Genomic DNA, 23,921 nt, shown 5'->3' on the forward strand with positions numbered 1-23,921 from the left:
AGTTACCCCGCGCCTATGTGACACTTCATAATAAAATGCGCCAGACCTAAAATAGTAAGTATTTTTCGGCCGTACAACCCTTCTCATTGGCCGTTTCATCATTCACATCAGAATGGGACATAGCCTCGCCAGATGAATAAGTGTACTTAAGAACATAATGCGTAATAAAAAAACAAAAACCTACCAATCAGAGTATCGCACTTGAAATGGCAGGTTGACTGGTTAATGCCCTCCTCAGGACAATATGCACTCAGTCAAACTGTACCCCAACACCCATATCTCGCCCAATTCCTACTTCGTTTCGCGGCTCATCAAGGCTGAGCACCTCAAGCAATTGATCCGCCGTCAAATGATCCGAGACATGTTCCATCCGATGGGCAAAAACGCACTTGCCCCCTCGAAACACCCATTCGCCGCCGTTCTGTCCCCAAGGTCCCCCTCGAAACGCTTGCCACCCACTATGAAACATCTGTTTGAATGTCTGCCCAAGCGCACAGAAGAAAGAGAGCTGAGCATAAGAGGGCGGTGAAGTCATGCATGCCTTCGTCCTCTTCATTTGCAGCTTCTCGTAGATCTTCCCTGTGGGGTCCGTGTAGATGGGGAACGTGACTTCTGTCTCTGACACATAGGGAACGATGCGCTGCGGGTCACCGCAGCCGACTATGATGAGCTGTGATGGGCCGGTGGGGTTGGGGAGGGTCGAGAGGACGGAGTCGGTGAGACGCCGCGAGACTACGCGGACATAGTCCTGATCATAGGCGCAGAAGAAGTGGCGGACTTGAGAATTGTCAGTATATGAGAAGGCTAGCAAGGCAATGTGAACGAGAGACACACTGAAAATCACAACCGTTGTGATCTGGACTCCTCTCCCAGCTACTAGCTCACCGAACCGGATCGGCTTGCCATTTGGGCATTGTAGTTCGAGCTCGTAGGCTTCGGAGAGCTCTTTTGGCCCTGGGATGTCGTCACATCTGGTTATAATAGTGTCACTCATAATTCAGGTAGTCTGGATGTAGGTCGCATTGATTGTGTCGGCATCTCCGCGGATATGCGGGACAATGTATAAAGAGAGTCCAGAGGAATCATCACGATTCATACGCAAAACTATGGTCATCCGACCATTATCCATTCAGAAATTGCAGAGGCGTCGGAGGACAGTCAGCATCACAGGCATCGAAAGAAGGTCGTGATGTCATAACGTGGTTTAGACTTTCCACGCGAACCAAGGGGTGGGTATCAGCTATGTCAACTATAACAGAACAGCAAATTAGGGTCTTGGCAGTTTCTAATATGAGAAAGCATATACGAGCGAGTCTATCCATGTTATACCTTCAACATTCACCACGATGTAGATATAGGACTTCACGCTCCATATGAATATGTTGTTGTATGTTAGTCGACCAATTACGAACCACGCCCTAGTACCATATTTTAGTCTCTTGATACCAAGTGTTCCTTGTTTTCCTATTGATCTTTGTTCTAAATCAACTGCTACTAGAGTGGACAATGGTGCATTTTTTCCGGAAAGAGTGGAAGATAGATTCATTCGATATTTTTTCGTGGCTCGAACGAGTCGATGGATCGAGGACGTATGTGAGCTGCAATGGCATGGACGTGTCTCTCAAAGTTACAAGTTTTATTACTATCTTTGGGAAAAGTCTAAATTTATTGCTCTTGTCTTACAAGTCTGTCTCGGGTGTAGTGTTAGATGTACGATCTCAATCCGCTTTACATCTCCTCATGAGCGATCCGCTCAAGCCAAAATCATGACAACAGCGCAATGCACAGCGTGCCTTACTCGCTAACCAAAGCAGACTGAAGGAGTGTCTGATTTGTGAATTTTGACCATGTCAAATGAGTGATTTGCCGACTTAGATCCCTTCGGTGGATCCCTTAACACGACTTATGCTGGAGTGAAAGTACATGGTCAATGGGTGAGGGGCGATAGAAGGCGGGTTAGGAAAGGGAAATGGGGTGGCGCGCAGTAGCAATTTAATAAACCAGGGTATGACCATATTAAACTTATAATTCTATGAATATTAGCGGTGTTTCTCACTCCAAGAATATATATATGGAGAGTACAGCATCTGGCTTCCATTTAAACTAACGTGGCGCTTCTCTCAGGCCAGAGGTCGGTTGGTGTGGCCAGTATGACTTCTACGTATTCTCTCCCGAAGCCAAGCAATAGCTCTCTCGTCTGATCAGTCCCGAGGGCTTCCTCGTCGCTATGGCTTGAGCCGCATGATCGGTGTCATAACAGCGGTAACGCCGCGTCTTCTCGAGTGGCCGTTGCCCGCCTAAGCACAGTTCCCCTATCTCGGCATCGGATGCGTTCCCCATCCACCCAGGAGTCTCGTCGAGGATCTTGATGCGGCCGACATCTTGCGCAGCCAGTAAAGGAACTCTTTCGGAGATAGAGGGCCCGATCCGCAGCATCGCAAAGGAGTCGAGAGTCCCAGTCCTTCGAGGAATCCACGCGGTATAAAGAGACAATGCCAGAAGACATGCCAAATCAAGACCTAATAATACCGAGACGAAGATAATTCTCGCACGGGAGATGTGCGGGATTTGTACATCGGCGCCCATATCGTATGATACGTCGATACTCTGCTCATGGTAGTTGTTCGTCATGAACATGTCGTTGGCTAGAAACGCCGCCGAGGCGAACGCATTCTGTATTCGTTCTGAGGTTGGCCCATAGGTAGGGTCCCCAGAGAAAAGAAAAAAGTACCCCGCAACAATTGCATGCATCCTGTCGTCGTCGTATACACGATCACGGGTACCATTACCCATTAGACCACTACCCGTTAGACAAGGGTTACCTGGCGATGACTTAAAGGAGGAGTGGGGGTCATCGAGAAGTGGAATAAAAGGGATGGTGTCAATACATCCACCGTAGCTGATGCCGGAGTTGGCATATGCTGCCAAGACTGTGTGTTGCACGCCAGCAAAAGAGCCTTCGCCAAACAGTGCCATGGCGATGTAAAGAAGGGGACCTTTATTGTTAACATTGATCACATTCAAGGTAGCGTCGAGCGTAGTCCATGCTGTATTATTAGCTAGATCCCGAGGTGTGAAATCCCGCGGGCTCCTGCCAAAAGGGCTTTCTTCAATCAATGGCCCAGGGACTTGGCCATTTGCGTAGTTGGGTAGCTCGAAGTAGTCCGTCGTGGTGTGGAGGGTCAGCTTCCTCGAATGTGTTCCTAATCTAGGCACATAGTTAAGCATCCCCCCGTCTCCCGAAAAGTTCATATGGAAATACAGCTCTTCGCTGAAATCTTGTCGGGACAACTGGTTTCTCCACGGCGATTGTGACATGTTTCCCGGAATACATATCTCAATGTCGTATTGAAATGGGGCGTCATTGTGTTGTCCATATTTGTAGTGAAGATAGAAGGCGTCAGATGATGACTTGCAGTCTTCGGGAAGTACAGCAGCTGAATTGTTCTCCCATATGGGCGTCGAGTTGATTCGAGGAGCGAACTGCTGAATTAAACCAGTGTTGGTACTGGTGGGGAGCTCGGCCCAGAATGGATCAGTGATAGTGGATATATTGGCGAGGGTGTTTTGGGATTTTGTCTGTAATGCCGAATACGTGTAATAACTCTTATCACCAAGGGAGATAGTGCCATTGGCTGTGGACCAGAGTCTCGGCTGAACCACCGTATTGACCGTCGATGCCAGAGTGGCTCTGAGCTTGGTTGCATCCAGCCCAATGTCAGGTCCGCGGTCCGGAAAAGATTAGTGAAGTCTGTGATTTGGGTGAGGCTGACGGGATACCCGACACGCTTGATCGTCTTGCACGAGAGAAAGATCTGCTGTACCGGAGATATGGCAGCGCCTGTAACGAGAAGAGAAGAAAAGCAGGTGAGCAGGTACGTCCAGGTGGAGCGAACAAGACAATAAACTTACCTATGACATGCAGAAACAAGGCAAAGAGTAGCAGCGAGGACCTGTACTTATTCCATCCCCCAAAGACGAGATTCTTCAAAAGTACAAGGTCGGTCCATCCCTTGTCCGCCAGGGCCATGCTTTGCCTGAGGGTCGGGCGCTGGGCCCCTCGCTTCCGCTGGATATACGCCACGGCTGCTTGCGAGCACACGGCGGAAGTCAAGGGGATGGTGAGCACGGACACCAACGACTGGACAGTTCTCGCCCTGCTGAGATATCTCTCGCTCTTGGCGAATAATGCGCCGAGGTACTCGGGTACGGTGGTGGTGCCCAGATGAGGGCCACTGAGAATACGATCGAGTTCGCTGGGTCCCTAGCTATTTGCACCAATTGGGCGATACGTGAGGATACAGATAATGATCCAAGCGTATAATGCTGCGGCTCCGTACAACAGAGTCAAGAACACGATGTACACCGAACGTTGCAGGGGGACAGATGGATTCGGCGGGTTGGGCTTGTCGCTCCCGGCACCTTGCTGGTTGGAAGAATCATCATCTACTGAATGACGATCAGATCCAGGGGTGGAGATAGCCGAGTTTGTAGGCTCGATCAAGGTCTCGCTAAGCTGATTATCTGAATCATCGTGCATCTTTTCTATTGACTTTCAACATCGGTGAACAGACTGGATCACGCATATTCCTCGGGAGGTAACTAGCAGAAAGTCGCTCGCAGACACATGAGGTACAGTCAGGAAAAATCAATGTGATCAAACAACAGAGAGTACACGGGAAGCCTGGGTAATTAAACACTGCCTTGTGCCTGTTGTGGCGTAGCCGTGATGATCGCAGTCAGCCTCGCATTCTGTAAAGTCAAAGCGGGGAGGAATCCATAGAACAGTATTATTGGCTGCTGGCTTCTTAGGGGGACTATCGGCTCAAGATTAGAGCTTCAATCCATGCCCAATCCAGGTAAGAACTGCAAAATGGAGGCTCCTCCGGCATTTGAGGCAAGGAATAGCCGAGAGCCGGCTTATCCTTCTGAACTGCCCCCGGGCCGGGCTTTGAAAACCTAGGCCGGGCTTTGGAAATAAGGTAACTCACCTTCTCAGGCGCGCAAAATGACTGTCAATCATTTCGCTTATTTTCGCCTATACGCGACACCACTCGGGCAACACAGCGCTAGAGGGGGGAAGATCGAAGAGTCTCTAGGCAGACAGCGTGCAAATATCGGGGTTTTGACGTCAATTGACGGTCGATCTCTCAACAAGTGCTGAAGGCTGTTCCACCCTATTTTGCACACTTACTCGAGCACTTTGGCTAAGGAAGTATTGTCTAGTCAGCACTCGGATGCAGAGCCTCCTACCTCTGAGCTAGATGATCATTATCGGTTGGATGACATAGACTTGGGCAACTATCTGCTCCTTGGGCGGGCTCAGGTGAGAGAGCCATTTCAACCTCCAGATTCATTTGAATCACTGTATCACTATTCAACCATCTGCTTGAGCATAACCAATCATGACTGGCGCTGGTTGCGCTCTATTTACCTAGGTAAACTGCACCTCCAGATCAATATACCAGAACCCCTGGACCGCAGTTGCCCTCGGGGTAACGCTGGTAAACGCGCTCCTTAACCACTGGCTGCCCATCTGGCGCCGTCAGCCTCATCGCAACAGGCACAGTAATGGGCCCCTGGCCCGGCGGGAGGACCCAAGAGCCGTACCGGCGGGGTCATTTTGTCGTGGAATCTACAGTCTTTGTTTATGAATATATTTAATAGACTCCGCAAGGGCGAATGTGTGTTGAAGAAGTGTTTAAGGATATAGATATATTGTTCAAGGAATAGCCAAATTCAGTCAATTCCAATATCCAAAACCAAACTACTCTTAAGGCATGCGGTGTCTTCTTTCTTCAACTCGCCCAAGTTAGGGGAATGGAAAGTTTTCTGATTAAATACTCCAGTATATCTCCTTCGCCTATATCCGCGTCAGGGTTAAGGTCATTTTGGCGGCAGCCTGGTGGCTCAATCCCGTTGAAGATATTTGTCATCCATCCCCAACCTGGAAGCGTACCGAAAATCAAGGCAGTCTTATGGTCCAGCCCCACGTACGGAAAATACCTCACATTAGTGCCTGCCTCACAGAACTTCCGCACTAGAGCAGTTGTATCTTCAAACGTGGGTGCAATATCATCATTCGTGCCTTTGTAGATGTACAATGGAAACTTGGGAAATCCGTGTCTTCCCATCACGCCAATTTCATCGAGAATATCTTTGAACTCATATAGGAACTGGTCACCATTATCGAAGAAGGATGAAATGTTCAAGTTACTGAGAGGAGGGGGGTCGCTTCCGTCCCCAGTACGGGGACTACAGTGTTTCAGAGGACCGAGAAAAGCATCACGGTACTCAGGTAGAAGGTGGTCCAGCATATAGGCTTTGAGGTCAGGAAATGCGTTCATTATTCCCAGTATGGCCCAGGCGTCTAAACATGAGGCTCCCCCCCTGTTGACGGACAGATAGGTCTTTGTAATATTAGTAGGAGCACCGCCGATCGCAGCCCCGACGATGTTAAGTTCCGGTGAGTAGCTGGGATGGAATTCAGAAGCCCATTCTGTGGCGAGACCGCCTCCAGAGTAGCCGAACATGATCGTTTTGGCCTCAGGGCTGACGCCGGTGAGGTGTTCTGAATTCAGTGCCGCACGGATAGAATCCAGAGTTTGGTAGGCACTTTGCGGGCCCACGGTAAACGCGGCATTGGAACCCTCGTAGTCCGGTATATTCAGAATCGGACCCTGCTGCAAGTATGGAAGCACATAGCTTAGCTGATTCCGGTTCCAGGTAGCAGCGGCACCGTCCACAGCAAACTGGATCCAGTATGAGGGAGAGCAATTGATATCAGGCGAGTCGTAGGCAATCTGGAAGGAGAGGAGCCGATCGAACTTTGGGCTTTGAGGGACCACTATTGTCGTGACTGTGTGGGCTGGCTGCTTATGCACGTCCCGGGTGACATACAGCAATTGAAATGCTTTGGCTTTACTTGGGAGGCCAGGGACCAGGGAGACGATTGTCACGTTGCGGGAATTCAGAATGGTTCCGGGGGGCAATGTTGACCAAGAGTCATCGTCCGGGGTGTAAAAAGGGTCCTCACTTGGCAGAAGAGGAACAGCCTCTGCAACAAGCACATAGAGGAGCCCGAATATAAGAACAAGGGGAAAGTACGGCGTACAGCCCATAATAATACCTAGGTACAATTATGGAGTTTGGGCAACAAGAAAAAAGAAATTCTAAACAAATAATTAAGCTACTGGACTCGAATAGGTTCCTCAGACAGCCAGCTAACGGCCATATTTATCGTCTTTCTTTGCTTTTTCAGGGCTTCTACTCTATGTCGGAGTTAACATTTCCGCATGCATGCTAAGAACCAAATCCCGGGGGATCTCACAAATGGCAGGTTACGTTCTCAGGCTCAGTGAAGAATGATGTCAAATATGATAGTGGCGCTCGAAACCTCATTCCATATTGGTTACATTTGAATTGATTAGCGCCATGTTGAGTGACATACCAAAAGCCTTGTTTTTTGATGTCTTCTGGCTTCTGTTTAGAGCAGGAGTGATATATATGTACCCAGTAATATATAGAAAGGGTAAGATGAGCTGATCAAGTTGAAAACATGCAAACGGCTTTTCCTCCACCATCTTTTCAGTAGTGACACTAAGTTTCCTCTACCATGTTAAGAGAGTCAGCTGCTCCTTTGCCTTCCCCATATTAGCTAGTAAATATATAATTCAGGCTTAGGTTTATAATCCTAATGCATAAAGCTTTTGATTAGCTATAACTATGAGACCAGATACCCTAATAGATGATGTCTCTAGCTTTTTAATAGGCAGCCCACCCTTTACAGAGTTGAAACAAGGCAGAACTTTCATAATTATCTATTAAACTTTAAGAGTAGAAAAAAGAGTATATTAAAAATTAAGCTACCATATATCACCTAGGTATTTATTTAACTCAGCAAGTCTGCCATGAATGATGACAGTTGATATAAGGATATAAGTTATTTATAATCACATCTATATTACATTAGACTAACTAAGGTTTTGCTAATTTTTAAAAACCGTAGCAACCGGAGGCAGCTCGCACCATAGAGATTTAGCCCTTGAGATTCCATTTGCTGGGTAGGTAATTATGTTCTACTCATTATTCTTAACGTTGTGGATAGGATCATCGTGTATTAGCCTGTAATAGCCCCTTGCGTAGAGAAAGGTCGACGTCACGCCCACAGCAGCACTAAGAGCACCTAGAGTAGCAGACGTCCCTGTCGACATATTGGTTCGTTGTTCGGATAAGGCACGGGAAACCAAATACTTCATCCTCTTTGTCTGCCTATGTCGTATTCTTCAGGTTTCAGATCCATTAATATCCGGGCTCGTTCCTTGCCACTAGATCTCTTAGACACACTTTGAATGTTACGTAAATTAATGCATGATCGTTGCACAAGTTGGCAGCGCGGCTGCCCAGCGACACCCTCTGCCTTGAGACTTGACCCTCCTAGCCATATCTCTGTTGGGGTAATGTCCACCCAGTGGGATCAAGGTTTTGCTGACCATGCTCATTTGTAGATCTGGGCAATGTAGCTTGCATATGAGGCGTCCTTGATGTCTGGAGGAGGGTGTAGCTGTGCTTCCCAGGCCGCAAAGGTAGCTGGGTCATGCAGATATCTGTGTCTTAGCAGCACACCCACACCGGTTCCCGGTGTGGGTGTGCCCCACCGTATTCACGATTTTCACCGTAATCACGATGTACCCTCTATATAGCATCACCATATAAATGGTACATACACCCTAAGTCTAATATCTTGGGTGATATGACAATTCTGGTTCCACGTTTGTTTAGCCCCACCACAGCCTGCATGACTTCGTTCTGTCGATCCACTAGCGCCATTGCAGCATCCAATAATTTCCAGGAGTCTTACCCGAAGGTGTAGTATGCGTGGACTTAGCCACTCTGGCGGGTCCCCTCCCGAGTCCCGTCATTCTATTGTGGCGATCCTCGGACTACAGATCTAAACTCAGATCATGTGAATGACAATGAATATGCATACAGTGATCAACGAATATAGGCACAGCATGCACCACCATAAAGAGCGCCACTGATGCCAGCTTGCAGTTAACAGTCATGCGACTCACTGAGTCTGGCTATCTTAAATATGCTGCGACGGTCTGCGACTCTCCCAGTTGCTGTGATTCGCGGAGATCCTGATTCGAAATGTACTCGGGTCAAATTGTCCCAAACTTTAACTTCGGACTCTTTGGGTCCACATATCTAGTCAATATGGCGGCGGTCTCGTGATCTATTCATCCTCGTCTAGTCTTCTGTCGATTGGAGAGCTCTGAATACGAGGTGATCTGTATTGTCAGGCTTGCTCTGTGGTACAGAAAGCTTCCTCAGTAGCACCAAGTCCAACTGAGAATGGAAGGAGAAATGAGCTCCAAACCTTCATGACGTTCATCTGCCTCAGACTGATTGCGGAGAGGTACAACAAGAGCTGCGTATGCATAGATTCAAGTAATATTTCACACACAAGCTGGCCCTACTAGGTGAGTCGAAGTAGAGTCATTTATAAACACTATTATTGGCTAACTGTTGGTAGATCATTAGGCTGTTGGATGTCGACTTCCATTGGACCGTCAATTCATGCCCTATTCGGGTAAGAACCTGCGGAATGGACCCTCCTCTGGAATTGAGGCAAGTAATAGCCAAGAGCAGGCTTATATTCTCGTTGTAAAGTGCCTCCACGTCCCAAACACGATTTTGGCTCCAGCGAGAACGGCTACTAGCCTCGAGAGGATCAAACCCGTTCGTCCAAATCAGTACTCTGGCTTAAGCTCCAAGGCTTGTCGAAGTTCGTCGCGTTGATTAACTTGTTGAAATAAGCTAACTGTGCATCCTCAGGCGCAGAGTGACTGTCTATAATTTCTCCTACAGCCGGCACCGCTGATGCAAGACAAACGTCGAGAAGTTTCTAGGAAGATAGCGTGCGAGCACCGGAGGGTCGATGGTGATTAACAATCCATGTAGATGCGGAAAGGCATCCGAACCTGCTCTTGCACATTCTCAAGAATTGTAGCTTGGCTGTATCGTCTAGTCAGGACTCGGATGCACAGCCTCCCACCTCTGAGCTATATGATAATTATCGGTTGAATGGCATAGTGTTGGGCAGCATCTGCTCTTTGGGCGGGTTCATGTGAGAGACCCATAAGTGACTGCAGAGAACTAGAGAGCCATTTCAACCTTAAGAATTATTTGAATGCTACATCACTATTCAACTATCTTCTTGAGCATAACTTGTCATCCCAGGCGCTGGTTGTGCTCTATCTACCTAGGTAAACTGCACCCCCAGATCAATATACCAGAACCCCTGGACCGCAGTCGCCGGCGGGGTAAAGCTGGTAATCGCCCCCTGCTTAACCACCTGCTGCCCATCCGGCGCCGTCAGCCTCATTGCAACAGGCACAGTAATGGGCCCCTTGCCCTGCGGGAGGACCCAAGAGCCATACCGCTCTTGCGGCCGACTACTCGAGTAGTTCGGATCGTGCTCGAGGGCGACCCATGGCCCGGAGCCACCAGCCTGTACCTCAATACTAATCACGGACCCGGGGCCGTTGGTATTCACCGCGCTCAGCGCGAAATAGTAAGGCCCGGCCCCATCATGAAGCCAGATGTAGATATTACCCGGCTTGGGACAGGGGACGCGCCGGTAGCGGATAGGAATCACGCCATCGGTGAGACTGCCATTTCCTTGGAGTCTGCCCATGGCGATATCGGAGAGGTCCATGTGATGGGATCCTTCCGGTAAGGGACAGCCGTACTTGAAGTCGATTTCACCGCAGTGGTCAGCGCCGCTTCCGCCTGATCCCGTGAGATTTTTGTGTCAAAGTGGGGGAAGAAATCCGCTTACAGCACCATTTCGAATTTGCGTCGCAGGGACAGCTGTCTACTACCTCGAGGACGATGGGGTCGGTATATCCGCTCTCACCGACGGCGTAGTCCGTCCCGTCGGCCTTGGTACGAATGAGCTCGAAACACTCGCCGCAGGAGAGGTAGTTGTCGGGATTGCCGGATGCGGCGAGCGATGGCCAGAACTATTCACTCAGCGGTTGTCGCTTGGAGGTTTGTGCGTGCTTACCTGAGTGTAGTAGTCTCCGTTTGGAGCGGCAAAGTTCCCGCGGAGCGTGACGTTAGCGGGGTCCTTGCAGAGGAGCGGGTATGCTTTGCAGAAGGCGTCGCAGGTAGAGCCCAGCATGGGGTCTGTCCAGCTGGCTGTGACGCTGTTCTTGGTGCAGAGGCCGTACAGGCCGAATCCGCAGGCGCCGCCGCTGGTCAGACCAAAGTGCGTTGAGCGCTGTATTTGTCAGAATGAATTTGAAGCATGATGTAGGTGCTCACGCTGTAATGCCAGTTCTCGTTAGAGGTTACGGTATGTTGCTCTCCCCCTGTGGTAATATCAGCCATGTTCACAGATGGAAGGATAAAACATACACATTGTCCCGGACTTGCACATGGAGGAATTAGGACTGCCGCAGCCGCCGGTACAGCTGCTCGTGCAGGACTCGGATTCATTATTCGAGAGACAGTAGTAAGGGCAGCAAACGTTATCAACGAGAGCCCATGATCCACATGAGCTGGCGTTGGCCGCTGGATAAGGTTTCTGGGTAGCTGTAGGACTGGGAAGAACCGTAGTCGTCGTATAGCCTGACGTGTTGGCAGAAGATGAACCAGTGCTAGAGGGAGAGGTCCCAGTTGGTGGTTGAAACCTACTGCTGTTATGCCTAGTACGAATAGCTCGGTGGTTATAACACTCACAGCTGTTGCTGGCGTGCACTGGTAGTAGTACGAATTGATCTCGGCGCAGGTATTCCCACTTTGACAGCAGGTAGATCCGGTGTAAGAAATGCCACCACATTGACCCCTGACTCTCAGTCAAATGCAAAGTCTGACCAGAGGAGGACTCACCAAGCCGAGACGCAGCTGCTCTGCGCGGCAGCCACAGCAAGCTGGGAAACAAATATACCAAGAACAAGCATCATTCCGTCAAAGCTTGATCAACCACGTGGAAGCCTTGAGTTCGGAGGAAATTCGTCTTATATTTATACCCTACTTGACTGTCTCCATTAAGCACGGAGAGGCATATATACCCCGCAAAACCCATGTCTGCAGTATTCAGCCTAGTAAGAGAAGCATAAGCCGAGACGGCAAAACTTCACACTCTAATCTATTTAAACCTTACATAAATGTTAGGTGCAACCAAATTACCTTATTTAGCCGGATTTACGCCCTGAGGAATTTGCATCAATCACGCTCGAGGGATGAAGGGATCGGACCGTGATTCCGTGTCAGGCTGCACATGACAGGTTATGGGCAAAGAGCGGCCTGCCGACCGTCTCGACAACAGAAGCCTACGTATGTCCGGGTGAATTGACGTTCCTTTTAGGCCTTATGATAGTAATTTTAGCCCTCAAGGGTTGGAGGATATGGGAACGGAAAAAATGCATGGAAAGTCTAGGGCTGATCAGCTTGTCTCTCCCGGTCTTTCCACGCAAACGCAAGGGATAATCATTCCTAGGTATCATGCAGTCGTCCACAATATCGGCGCGGGTTAGATTATGTGCTTAGGCAAGATCAAACTAGTTAAATCGATCCGGCACTGGCCGTATCTATGGAGTTGGACAGGAAAGCACGGCGAAAGTTATGATTGTTTCAATGATTGTAGATTGCACAAGCCCTTCCAAACAGATACATCAATCATTCAAGTCAACAACAAAGTCAAATACCGAAAATGTAGGACAGTTGCATAACTCACCCAGACAAGTCAAGCAAGCAAGCCCATAAACAACCAACCGTCTCGAAGCGCAAGATATCAACAAACCTAGAAGCAGAACGCGTTCGAAACAAATGCCGTATATTTATCGCACTGTAACAAGTAAATCAGACCAAACCAGACCGAATCGATCACGCATCCTCACCTCATAGCTTATCTGCATGAGATGGGTGGTAATAATCCGCATATCCCGGAGAATATGCAGACTCTTCTTTCCCTGGGCCAACCACGTCATGCACTCAAACAATCCGTCGGGCTTCACTTGTAGAACTTGGCCTCACGACCGACGACGATCGCACCGTGGATTGTCATCCCGCGCCCTCGTGCAATGTGACAGTGAGACGACTTCATCATCTCCTCCTTCAACGTAGCCTGCAGCTCTGCCAGGTGCCATTCCTCCTTCGGCTCAGCCTGGCAGAAGACATGAAGTTCAGACGGTCAAAGGGGCCGTATTCACGGCCGATGGCGAGCGAGATGTGTGAGTTCTCGGATTTCTGATGGTTGCTTAGAGCGTACTTTACCTCAGTCTCGTCAGGAAGATCGGGCAGGTTTGGGAGAGAACCACGGAGAGGGAAGGGGAAATGTCTCTGTAAGAGGTTGGTCCACAGGACATACAACTCTTCGCGGGAGGGAGACTCAGGGAGGAGTGCGACTTTCTCGCGCACTTCAAGCGGGAGGTGCTGGATATGAGTTAGCATTTCATCTTGTAAAGGGATGGGATTTTCACAAACCATTGTGAATGTCCAAGTAATTGCGTTGACCAGTGATCCGCGGGGAAAGGTGTCAAATTGGACTTGCAATCAGGAGTTATTAAACGAAAGATGTGATTGATGATGATGAGAGGATGGACTTCATGGCGTCGTTGAGATTAATATTCGAGTCGGTGGGAGTCTCTTGAGACAGAAGCAGGAGGTTTCAAACACCACGGAGCGTAGACGAAAGTGTTTTGGGTATTTCTTGGTTGCTAACAAAGAGGACATAGCGACTGACTGATACAATCATTGTTATTAAGATACGTCTACAAAAGGGACGAGACAATTAAACAAAGACATTGTTCTCTGCGATGAATGACAATGTCATTCATTCTGGCCGTGTCTCAACAGAGACAACAAGCAGTTACTGAGGAACAGCCAGATTCTGATGCAACTCTTTTCGCTGGACAGCTCCGAAACGAAGATTGCCGACGTCGAATATCTACCACCGTTAGCAAGATGACTTCAACAAACGGACAAAAACGTACTGCGTAAATTCCCTTGAGGAATGTGTCACCAAGGATATCCATTGTCATACTGCCTCTGCTCTGGATACCTCCGTAGACATACCCCGATTTGGCCTCGGCGAAGCCCAGATCCTCCTTTTGCACAACAAATTGCTTGTCTCCCACGGCGAACGAGACAACAGGAAGTTTGTCCTCTGTCGTGTTGGACGGGTAAATATACCCCTGGCTATCCTCATCGTAATGTGCCCCCGGGATAGCATCGTAAATTGCCTGACACGTCTCATCATCGACCAGCGCCAACGTCGTCCCCGTATCAGCTATGGCCTTGTTCCCCGATCGCGCAATTGTCTTGCCATTCACAGTCGCCGATGCAGAGTCAAAAAGCCAGAATCCTTGGCTATTGTCGATGGGAGTGTAGTATACCTGCTCACCCGACGCCGTCACGGTGTCTTGATCAATGAACCCAAACGTGTAGAATGACTCCCCCTTATCCGGCTCGTCCGCGTCTTTCCAGGACCCCAACTTTGCCGTGAACAGTTCCGCCGATTTCGGGATGTCCTCTTGAGCGATCATATTCTCGATAGGGGTGCGGACAGCCTGCGGCTTAACCGTGTTGATATTGCTAAATGCCAGACCGAGTAAACCATCGCCAGTTCCCTGTTGGAACTGTGCGGAGAGTGTCTCGGCCAGTTCGATCGCCTGGTTCTCGACCTTCATGTCGCCGAGCGAGATTGTATCGGCGCCTACCGTACCAGAGGCAGAGGAGCCATCACCGTAGGAGATCTTCCATGTCGAGCCAGACTGTTCTTTGAAAGTGCTCGACTTGCTTGGGTCAAAGATTGTGCCTGACTTGTGCTGGGAGGTGGTCGCCGAGGGGAGGTTGGTTGACCAGACCTATTCCTTAGTATTTTGCAATTATTAACGAGATATGTAGTATCTTACCCATAAGTCCGCAGATCCCGTGTCAAAATCCAGATTAAGCGTCTGCGCTGGAGTACCGATACTCACTGGCGCCAGGTACATGGCATCATTCTGGACGTCGTCGGCGCCGACTTCGCCTGTCTGGTCTGTACCCGCGATTCTCTTGCTCAGGACGTGCTGGATGCGAGCTTTTCCACCAACAGGCAGCTTTGTATACTGCCGGCCTGTCTGGTGAAGTGTGCTGCTGAAAAAGTATGGCCCGCCTTTTGTTGGGGTGAAGCGGTACTTGCGCATGAGATGGACATAGGACTTGGTCCCCGACTTGCGGTAGCGGGGGTTGGGGAGCAGCTTGATCTTGGTGGCCATTGGGCTTGTCATTTTGGTGTGGAGGGTAATTGTAGATGGATGATCGAGTTGCAACAGGCTCATTTTAAATGTCTTGTCCAGTCTACCCCTCACATGCGGGACGTGATGCTGTGGCGGCCTTAGCGTGTTGGAGAATCTGCACCATGACATGTGAGCCCACTATTGTTCCATACAGGAAGGTGTGAAAGAGTGATCTGCATGAATGAGATACAATGCATGCGTGGCCAAGGACAGCCAAGCCAAGTCTTATTTTTGCTTGTTTATGGCAACGCATTGGCATTGTTGGTGTCATTCATATTCAGTAGACTCATAGTCATCTCTTGATCTGTCTATTCACAATCTTCCCGCCCTCCATTTCGACCTTCCATTGCTTCCTCTGGCCGTCTACAGCTTCCAGCGTGACCCTCCCCTCTCCTGCCAGACAACGGACTAGCTCTTTCACAAATGATTGCTCCTCCTCCTCCAGCAGCCGAATGTCCGGCCTCCACCTTCCCGCCTCGTACTCCTCCTTCCAAGCATTCAGCCTATCCTTTTGCCACCGCTCAGAATATCTCGCCATCTCATACAACCCATTCCACTGTTCTAAATTCGGCTGCGTTCGCGGCGTAAATCCATAGTTGTATATTTCCGTAAAGTCCCACTCCCACGGCTGCTCGATATATTCCCCAGTGGCTGTCGAACTACCATCCAACTCGCACGCTCGCTTCGCTCTCGCATCCCTCAAGATGCGTATTACCGCAGGAAAACTCCGATAGGCCTCCGCAGCTCGAGCCGGCGGACCCTGCGCTTCATCATACACGAGGTTCTGCTCGAGCGCTTGGTTCCTACTAGCTCCAGACTTGTGGTCCGCCAGTCGGCGCATGTGTGCGCGGCGGCTGATCTCTGCCCAGTGAAGGGCTTGATCTAAGACTGTCCATGGTGGGAGTTTACTTGGGTCGAGTTCGTTGATGCGAGTGGCTAGGCCAAGGGATAGGAGAAGTGTTAGTGCGAGCGGTTTTCCGCGTTCTGCGGCGGCGAAAAGGGTATGGTAGCTGTTGGCATTGGGGAGATAGTGTTTTGTATATGCTTGCTGGATATCAGGGTTCAGATGGTGGAGGTATGTTCGGATCAGGTCGTGCGAGGCCTGGTCCGTAAGGGCGGTGTTGTTGACGATCGAGAAGAAGACGTCCCTTCCCCGGTCGTTGAGAACAAGCGTGTCGGCTCCCTTGCTGAGGAGGAAGAGGCCTCGTTGTGCCGGGTCAAGATCCGTCTCGAGGGCGATGGTCAACGGAGTCGCGCCACGGCGGGTCTTCGCGTTGATATCAGCTGGAGGAGAGTGAGCGAGGAAAATCTCGCATGCGGCTTCAAATTCCTCCTCGGGGTGGTAGATGGTGGCTAACGAATGCAGTGGAGTATCCTTTTCAAACATATTTGGGATGTCGATATCTGGCATAGCGTTGACGATTTTCTTCATTGTCGACAGGTAGGAATATGGATAAGCTAGACGTGGTCCAACTATGGATGCCCACGAGTGTAGAACTGTATCTCCGGCTGACAGGACGGATTGACTTAAGTCTGCCCCTGCGTCTAACAGCGCACAGATTACCCCTCCGTCCCAGACTCCCAGATCGGCAGCCGCCGCAACGGGAGTCAGTGGTGGATATGCCTTATCTTTGGCATTGATATCTGCGCCTGCATCGACAAGTATCGTGACCAACTCCGTCATGCTGGCCACATGTTGCTCCCAGTCGCCGTGACGGATCCAGTAGTGCCAGTGGTGAGGAAGATAGCCATGTCGCTCGGGGAAGTACTTGGTAATTCCGTGCAGCGTGTTGCGCCCCATGGAGTCCACCAGGCTGGCATCGGCACCCTGAGATATCAGGTACTTGGCTAGAGATGGTTCACCAAAGTACGCGGTCAAGAAAAGGGGAGTGGTGGATGTATCCGAGGCGTGATAGCTTGCGTTGACATTGGCATCCAGAGAGAGCAGGGCTTCGACGGCTGTCATGTTGCCGAAGAAGCAAGCCCAGTGCAGAGGTGTGCCGTGGGGGAGCTCGAAGGGACTGTCACTGTTAGACTACCCTCGAGAAGAAGATAGAGAACGTACTAGTGAAGAATCTGGATCTTTTCCGGGAATCCACCACTGTTCTCCTTGACAAGAGGCTCAATGGTTGCGTTGATATTTGCGCCTGTCTCGATCATTCTTCTCGCGATTCCAGCAATAGAAGAGTCCGGAATCATGAACAGCCAGTGCATCGGACTCACCTTTTCCTGTCGAGTCACAGTGGAGGCGTTGGCGCCCTTGTCAAGCAATAGTTCAATTATTTGCGCATGGCCTGCTTGGAATGCCTTGTACAGTGGCGTCTCTCCTTTCTCATTCTCCACATTGACGGACACCTGTCCCTCATCTAGTAAGCTTTGAACCGAATTAATAGCTCCCAATGCAGCCGCAGCGTGTAGGATCGTGTTTCCTTTCCGATCAACAATACTTCCATTCTTCCTCTCCCAGTTCAGCGCTCTGTCTCTGTCCCTCGCAGCCTCAACAACATCCTTCTTCCCGAGAAATGGATCCGAACAGAACCCTCCATTAGCCCTGAACCGTTCACGTGCTTCCTCGACCTTCTCCGAGTAACTAGGACTTGCAAAAAAATATCCCTCAGAAATCGCCTGCAACATCCACTCTTCCAGTACATCCTCCGCAAACTCCAGATTTCGACCATGCGCCGCCATGATCTGCGCATATACCGCCCTTGCTGGTGAGTATCCCGCCCTAGCTGCCTCAGTTAGATACCTCAGCAACCGATCGAGGTACGAGGGCTTGGCCCCGGTGACCGTCTGTGCCAGCCCAAAGAGCACATCGCCGGGGAAGGGCGGTGCGTTGCCCTCTTTCATCAGGGCATATTGCTCTTCCAGCTCTGTCCGAACGGTTTCATCAAGTCGGTACCAGAACAAGGGACCCTTATTATAGATCGGGTCGATGATCCCAACGTGCTTGTTTGTAGGTGTCAATTGGATAGAGGAGAGCCTAATCGTCAGCTTATTCCACTAATGCAGTGGAGCTCGTAACCTACCAAGCTGCGTATGTAGGGCTGTCGGTTCTGATCAAACTCGGACCAGGAAGTGGGCGCTTCCGTGGATCTTCGGACAGGAGGTTTGATATCGCTTTGCGCAGCTCCCCGCGTATGTTCGCCGGAATGTCCTCTTGGCTATAGAGTAGCTCAAAAACCTGACCAGAAACACTCTCCGGATCCTCATCCAGAACAGGCGCCTCGCCATTCCCCGTAAAAATAGACAGCAACACCAACCCAAAGCTATACGCATCAAACCTAAACATCAACTCGGACGAAAAGCCCCCAAACCTCGTCAGATCCCCATTCTCAACCTCCGGGGCCAACCACGCCTGCGTGCCCCGGTAATCACTCAACATGAACTTCGCATCCGGCGCCTCCAAATCCACACAGACACCGAAATCACTCAACTTCGCCCGGAAGGGCACGCGCTCACTCGGACCCGCAAACACAAGCACATTATCCGGCTTCACGTCCCCATGCACGATCCTCAGATTATGCAGCGCCTCCAGCCCGTTCGCGACATCCAGCGAGAGCTGATACCTCATCTCGACGGTGCGCTTCTCCGCGCCCAGAAAATCAGACAGGGGCATCATCGCAGCCTCCATGAACAGCACCGGCACCGCCATATCCGCAAAGGGGAAATCGAACCCCCACGCCAGCAAACTGGTAACGTTGGGATGCGCGCGCAGCACGGGGTTACATAGCGAGAGAACCTCGAGTCCCAGTGTGCGCAGCTGGAGGCGGTAGTCCGTGCTCGCTGCGAAGCGCTGCGCGGCTTTACTGGATAGCGGGACATTGACGCGCTTGATGACTTGGCCTTCGTAGATGGGATCAGTAAAAACGGTGAACTGGTTGCCTGCGCCGATTTTGGTTCCTCGGGTGGACAGATTGAAGGCTTTTAGGATGCGGGGGCCATGGATTCCTGTTTGGGCGAGGAGGGCGGTGAATTGTGCGAGGGTGCTGAGGACCGGGGAGGAGCCGTTGCGGGTGGCTGTTATGGCGGATTCTAGGGGGTCGAACCATGAGGATGAGTTAGAGGATAGGTTGAGGCTGCTAAGGTCGAGCTCGTCGGTGTCTGTGTTGTTGGACCAGGCTTGAAGCGAAGGAGAAAAATCGCTGCTGTTGATGGCGTAGTAGCTGTCTTCCTCTAGTGAATTGAGGATTTCGTCGTAGGAAGAGAGGTCGGACATTTCGAAGTCATCTAGAGTGATGCAAAACAGAAATTATCACTTCTGCGGGGTCGTGTCTACAAATATAAGTAACAGCCAATATAAGGAGTAATCCGCCAGCCTCATCCCACTTGCCGCCGTTAGTGCTGACGGGCAGCTTCACAACCCAACCCCTCTCGACTCCATCTGACATTCTGCTCTCGTCGTCAACCAAAACCACAAGCAAAATGGACATCTACGGTACAGCAGTGACGGCGATCACCCAAGTCTACCAAGTAACCATCTTTATCAAAGGCGTCATCTCCGACATCAAAGCCTTTGACGACGACCGGGCCGAGATCCAGCTGAAGCTCAATATCCAACTCTCCACCCTGCTCTTCTTCAAACGCATCTTCTTCCATCCCGAGCATGGCCTCCTGCTACCGGGAAAGCTGGACCCGTTCATCGCCGATACTGTCGAAGGGCTCCTAATGCAGATGCGAAAGACCCTCGCCGAGTACGAGCTCGTGGCGACCAAGTACGGTCTCGTAGACGAGGAGCTGGCCATCGAGCCTGAGAAGCCCGCCAAGATGCAGGAGTCACTGCTGGAGCGCGCAAAGAGCAGGGCCCGATCGCTCAAACTCAAGGGCTACGACTGGTCGCTCTTTGACAAGAAGAAGCTGAACCGCATCCTGGACACGTATACGAAGTGGTCCAAGGACCTGCGTAATCTCATGCAGCACATGTCGCAGGAGACGTTGGCCAGGATCGCGGAGACCGACCACCAGGGTTTGAAGAGTAGTGGTCTGGAGCCCGTGATGAAGCGCCGGACGCTGGCCGCGGCCAAGGCGCCAGCCGAGTTTCGGAATTTAGCTGGCACAATCGTCGAAGAAGGCAAGACGACCGGAGGCTTCCGACTGGGGAAGTGGTCGGCGCCGGAATCTGACGCGATGACCGTGATTGTCGAGTACCACGAGTACGAGAGCATACTCAGACGCGACGACCTGGAGCCGGACGAGATCGAAGAATTCAAACAACCGATCCGCAATCTCGCCTGGCTGCTGCAAAACACGACCTTCACCTGCAGCTCGACCAACTCTCTCGACCAGCCAAAGATCTACGCCCTCGAATGCCTCGGCTTTATCGACCAACCAACCGAAGAGCGCAGCGTCTTCCTCTACAAACTGCCCCCCTCTGAACCCACCACAGAGGCAGCCCTCACAACCCTCCATGCCTTCATCAACGCCGTCGACAGCCAAACTAAACGCCCACTGAGGAGACCCTCCCTCAACGACCGCTTCAGCATGGCGCACAGCCTCGCCCTGACTGTCTCCAACCTGCACGCCTCCGCCTGGCTTCACAAAAACATCTGGAGCAGAGGCATCCTCCTCTTCCTCGAGACACCCACCGGAACCAGCGCATCAGGTCTCTACGCACAACGCCTTTCTTCTCCTCCGAATGAAAAATCCAGAATCGTCTCCTACCTCAGCGACTGGGGCTACGCGCGCTCCGTACAGCAAGGCACAGACATGCGCTCCGACTTCGAGGTCGAGCCGAATCTCTACCGGCATCCGAGCCGGCAGGGCCGGCCGACGCAGCAGTTCCGTCGCGAGCATGATATCTATGCGCTGGGGGTGGTACTACTTGAGATCGGGCTGTGGGTGACGCTGTCGCGGCTGATGGAGGGGAAAATCCGGGAGGCGGAGACGAGCGGGCGGCTACCGAGGGAGAAGAAGGTGCAGGAAGATTTAATAGCGTTGGCGCAGCAGGGTTTGCCGAAGGAGATGGGGGTGGGATATACGAGGGCTGTGCTGGCTTGTCTGAGGGGAGAGTTTAGAGGGAGTGAAGGGCCGGCGTTGGCGGTGGATTTTCAGGAGAAGGTTGTGGATGTGCTTGCTGCGGGAATTGAGATGTAGATAGAGGTTGTAGTCTGGTTCTGTTATCAATCTATTCTAATTAAGACCTAGTACAGATGTGCTTTTAGAAAGCAACTCCGATAGCCATTGCGAAGAAAGCAGTAAAAAAGAAGCAAGGCAGATTGGTCACGGCAGCACCGGTAAACATTGCCGAAGCGCTGGCCGAACCGGATGATGCAGCAGCTGAGGAAGAGGAAGCAGACGAAGAGGACGAGCTAGCCACACCACTGCTGGAGGTCTGCGCAGAGGCCGAGTAAGTACTCGCCGCAGCAATCAATGCTCTAGAAGACGTAGTGGTGGAAGTAGAGGACGAAGAAGCGGACACACTGACCGAGTTCGAGCTATGGATACCACTGCCGGTAGTCGAGTTCGAGGCCACGATACTGGTATACGTGCCAGTCTTGTCGGTGTAGTTGTACGAGGCAGCAGGATTGTAGTTGATGATGTTGACCGACTTGACGTACATGGTGAAGGGGACATCGTCGTAATCCGTCTCGCCACCGGCCCACTCGATCGTTCCCTCGCCGTTAGAGGAATCGCCTCCGGCCCAGATGCCCAGTTTCACCACTATGGGTGTTTGAGGGTAGTTATTCCCGTCGACGGCATCAGCATACTCGAGAGTGCGCACAGAGGTCCCATCAATGTACCAGGTGATGGTGGCGGCGGTCCAGACGACTTTGTACGAGTGGAATTCGTCCTGGGGAGTGCTGACAGTCTCCCAGATGGCGCGGTCGTAAGTGGTCGTGTTGCCTTTGCCGAAGTAGTTGGTTTCGATCTGGGTGGTGTCGGTTCCAGTGCATTCCTGTCATAGTCAGTATCTCTCATATTATAGAGGAGCAGAACTCACCCAGTCAATCTCGTCCAGATCATCCGACTCCATGACGATGGAGCTAACGATACCGGTGCCATTGGCCGCTCTCATGACAACCTCGACTTCACCGAAGAAAATGTAAAAGTTTGTCTCGAGAGTAGGCGCGTCGTACCGCTTGTTGATGGTGAATTCGGCCCCGTTGCTGCCGTAGGTGACATTGCCCGATATGGCAGTCCATTTATCGGAGCTGCCCTGGGTGAAATCGGTGGACAGGCTCCATTGTTTCAGGCCTGTGTCGGGGTCACAAGTTGCTACTCTTGTTAGTCCAGTGAGGTGTGACTGTAAAGATCTGGCTTACTGTTGGTAGGATTGCAGCTGGTATAGGTCTGCGCGGCACCGAGGGAGACAAAGGCCAAAATGGCCAGCAATGGCAGTATCATGTTGACTGATGGCTACTGACAACAAATTGAAGATCAAACGACGGTATCAATTAAGAAAGAATTTAGTCAAGGAACGACTGGTTTATACTGGAAGGCCGCGGGAGCAGCCATTGATGTAGGGCAGTGACCAGCCACATGACGAATCCAGCGTTAACTCCGAGGTGGAACGGGCCATCGTTCGTCTGGCATGACACGCACTTTTGACCGGACATAAAATCTCAATTCTAAAGTGTTCTTCTCAGTAGTGCTCGGTAGAACCACAAAGGACAGCACTTTGAAAGGTTACTGGTTGAGACGCGTGGCATGGTGGAGATAGGTTCCATTAACGGGGCTGTGGGGTCCAATAAGCTTCATCGATTTTGAATGGGATTCGGGCTGCTTCCAGGCAGAAGTGTTGAACAATATATTGATACCTATACTCATTTAAACTTGAATATCACCAAGAAGTCACTATCTGGTACCCTATACAGAGTTGGGCTGGTTGGCACTTGCCCGATTGCGCCGTCGAGATCCGATAAATAATGTACCAATCACCCTTGCTTCAAGACCTATGAACTGCTTGAGTATGAACCTCGTTCTGACCCATAGCCATGATAGATACAGCGTCACAATGAAGATAATTGTCCGATAGAATAAGCACTTCATACGTCAACTTCCTAGATGGTTGTCCAACTCCAACTGTTAACCAGTGTGGGCTAATAGTATAAATCGGAAGCAACATAGCAAACATGTCGAACCAAGGTAAATCTAAGACAGCATATTCCTTAATCAAAATAGTTCTGTGAATCCTTTACCACGGTAATCTGGCTGGGCCAACTCTGTCAAGCAGAAATCTATATCTCTACCCACTCCACAAGTCACAGAGCCAAGCTTTCGGTATAGTTCTTATTAGGTCTGGGCACTAAAGTGGCCGAAATAATTGGCCATCACTCGTCCACCTGGCCCCACTTGCTCATTCTAAGCCATTGTGGAGCTACCTATTACACAAATCCAGACTTCGCGAATGATTGCGCGGCATCCCCTGTCGTTCACGGCAGGTGGATGCGTAGTCGGCCGCGTCACTGCCTCAATTTCCTCCCCAACCTATTGGATAACATGGCCGGGTAATTAAGAGTCCTCAATCTTGGTACACAGGGAAGCACGAAGAACCGAGATAACTAGGACTTATCCATGGCAGTGGTGTTTTGGGTCAATGGAGTGATCTCGTATGTACCCCGTCTGATATTAGTGGTAAGAATTGTAAACAGGATCGGAACAGAGTATCTTTACTCCATGATTTCTAAC

At 50.7% G+C, this 23,921-nt stretch overlaps 9 protein-coding genes across 9 annotated transcripts; 1 reads left to right on the top strand and 8 right to left on the bottom strand.

Annotated features, from left to right (window-relative positions):
• Positions 1 to 250: 250 nt before the first annotated feature.
• Aud_005098 (uncharacterized protein) lies at positions 251 to 994 on the bottom strand (the record flags this gene model as incomplete). The annotated part of the gene is made up of 2 exons (XM_043290031.1): positions 251 to 732; positions 835 to 994. 2 exons carry the CDS (start codon positions 992 to 994, stop codon positions 251 to 253), a joined length of 642 nt encoding a protein of 213 aa, XP_043145966.1.
• A 1,163-nt stretch (positions 995 to 2,157) lies between these two features.
• Aud_005099 (uncharacterized protein) lies at positions 2,158 to 4,540 on the bottom strand (the record flags this gene model as incomplete). The annotated part of the gene is made up of 4 exons (XM_043290032.1): positions 2,158 to 3,691; positions 3,781 to 3,841; positions 3,913 to 4,256; positions 4,293 to 4,540. 4 exons carry the CDS (start codon positions 4,538 to 4,540, stop codon positions 2,158 to 2,160), a joined length of 2,187 nt encoding a protein of 728 aa, XP_043145967.1.
• Positions 4,541 to 5,798: 1,258 nt separating this feature from the next.
• Aud_005100 (uncharacterized protein) lies at positions 5,799 to 7,121 on the bottom strand (the record flags this gene model as incomplete). The annotated part of the gene is made up of 1 exon (XM_043290033.1): positions 5,799 to 7,121. One exon carries the CDS (start codon positions 7,119 to 7,121, stop codon positions 5,799 to 5,801), a length of 1,323 nt encoding a protein of 440 aa, XP_043145968.1.
• A 3,146-nt stretch (positions 7,122 to 10,267) lies between these two features.
• On the bottom strand, positions 10,268 to 11,431 carry swo1 (putative swollenin; the record flags this gene model as incomplete). Its single annotated transcript, XM_043290034.1, has 5 exons — positions 10,268 to 10,797; positions 10,847 to 11,030; positions 11,075 to 11,290; positions 11,335 to 11,381; positions 11,428 to 11,431. 5 exons carry the CDS (start codon positions 11,429 to 11,431, stop codon positions 10,268 to 10,270), a joined length of 981 nt encoding a protein of 326 aa, XP_043145969.1.
• A 1,593-nt stretch (positions 11,432 to 13,024) lies between these two features.
• Aud_005102 (uncharacterized protein) lies at positions 13,025 to 13,500 on the bottom strand (the record flags this gene model as incomplete). Its single annotated transcript, XM_043290035.1, has 3 exons — positions 13,025 to 13,177; positions 13,288 to 13,446; positions 13,498 to 13,500. The coding sequence occupies 3 exons, from the start codon at positions 13,498 to 13,500 to the stop codon at positions 13,025 to 13,027; spliced, it is 315 nt and encodes a 104-aa protein (XP_043145970.1).
• A 382-nt stretch (positions 13,501 to 13,882) lies between these two features.
• Positions 13,883 to 15,284, bottom strand: Aud_005103 (pepsin-like aspartic protease; the record flags this gene model as incomplete). Its single annotated transcript, XM_043290036.1, has 3 exons — positions 13,883 to 13,960; positions 14,007 to 14,879; positions 14,928 to 15,284. 3 exons carry the CDS (start codon positions 15,282 to 15,284, stop codon positions 13,883 to 13,885), a joined length of 1,308 nt encoding a protein of 435 aa, XP_043145971.1.
• Positions 15,285 to 15,585: 301 nt separating this feature from the next.
• Aud_005104 (ankyrin repeat and protein kinase domain-containing protein) lies at positions 15,586 to 19,512 on the bottom strand (the record flags this gene model as incomplete). Its single annotated transcript, XM_043290037.1, has 3 exons — positions 15,586 to 17,314; positions 17,359 to 18,276; positions 18,323 to 19,512. 3 exons carry the CDS (start codon positions 19,510 to 19,512, stop codon positions 15,586 to 15,588), a joined length of 3,837 nt encoding a protein of 1,278 aa, XP_043145972.1.
• Positions 19,513 to 19,718: 206 nt separating this feature from the next.
• Aud_005105 (uncharacterized protein) lies at positions 19,719 to 21,386 on the top strand (the record flags this gene model as incomplete). The annotated part of the gene is made up of 1 exon (XM_043290038.1): positions 19,719 to 21,386. One exon carries the CDS (start codon positions 19,719 to 19,721, stop codon positions 21,384 to 21,386), a length of 1,668 nt encoding a protein of 555 aa, XP_043145973.1.
• Positions 21,387 to 21,450: 64 nt separating this feature from the next.
• On the bottom strand, positions 21,451 to 22,637 carry Aud_005106 (glycoside hydrolase family 16 protein; the record flags this gene model as incomplete). Its single annotated transcript, XM_043290039.1, has 3 exons — positions 21,451 to 22,188; positions 22,234 to 22,508; positions 22,556 to 22,637. 3 exons carry the CDS (start codon positions 22,635 to 22,637, stop codon positions 21,451 to 21,453), a joined length of 1,095 nt encoding a protein of 364 aa, XP_043145974.1.
• Between the last annotated feature and the right edge of the window lie 1,284 nt (positions 22,638 to 23,921).

This window comes from Aspergillus udagawae (genome assembly GCF_001078395.1).
Source record: "Aspergillus udagawae IFM 46973 DNA, scaffold_3, whole genome shotgun sequence".
Classification (NCBI taxonomy): Eukaryota; Fungi; Ascomycota; class Eurotiomycetes; order Eurotiales; family Aspergillaceae; genus Aspergillus; species Aspergillus udagawae.